The sequence below is a fragment of the Penaeus monodon genome, chromosome 22 (genome assembly GCF_015228065.2).
Source record: "Penaeus monodon isolate SGIC_2016 chromosome 22, NSTDA_Pmon_1, whole genome shotgun sequence".
Lineage (NCBI taxonomy): Eukaryota > Metazoa > Arthropoda > Malacostraca > Decapoda > Penaeidae > Penaeus > Penaeus monodon.
Window position 1 is genome coordinate 2,254,364 of NC_051407.1, and position 413 is coordinate 2,254,776.

Genomic DNA, 413 nt, shown 5'->3' on the forward strand with positions numbered 1-413 from the left:
ACCAAAGGGGGGAAAACCAAACCAAACAAGATGATGAGGTGGTTGCTTCTGCTAGCTTGTTTGACGTCGGTCTTTGGGGGTCGAGCAAGTTTCCAAGTCGCTAGTGAGAAAAGTGCCGTAAATTCTAGCGGTAGTGGGGATCATGTAAGTTGTTACCTGTATTTAAATTACCTGAAGTTAATGTCAATAGATATTAATGCATTTAGTTATGGTTATCTATCTAACCGTACACACGCATATACCATAAATTCACACACTCATTTTACATCGAACCAAAATTCATTCCCATTTCTTCATTGACCGTCCTTCCAGTCGCAGGAACTCGGCGAAATACTGAGGAAATGTCGCAGGGAGAACCCAGACTCCTCCCTAAGGACACTGACGCAATGCCTCAGGAAGCATGGCGTTCTTTC

At 43.6% G+C, this 413-nt stretch overlaps 1 protein-coding gene across 1 annotated transcript in view; it reads left to right on the forward strand.

Annotated features, from left to right (window-relative positions):
• Positions 1 to 6: 6 nt before the first annotated feature.
• The window catches only part of LOC119587468 (chymotrypsinogen A-like), a gene marked incomplete in the record, with an annotated part of 9,104 nt that continues 8,697 nt past the window's right edge, over positions 7 to 413 (forward strand). Inside the window, 2 exon segments of the mRNA XM_037936195.1 lie at positions 7 to 144; positions 313 to 413. The exon segment at positions 313 to 413 is cut by the window's right edge and continues 2 nt beyond it. Of these exon segments, the coding sequence (XP_037792123.1) occupies positions 31 to 144; positions 313 to 413 (215 nt within the window).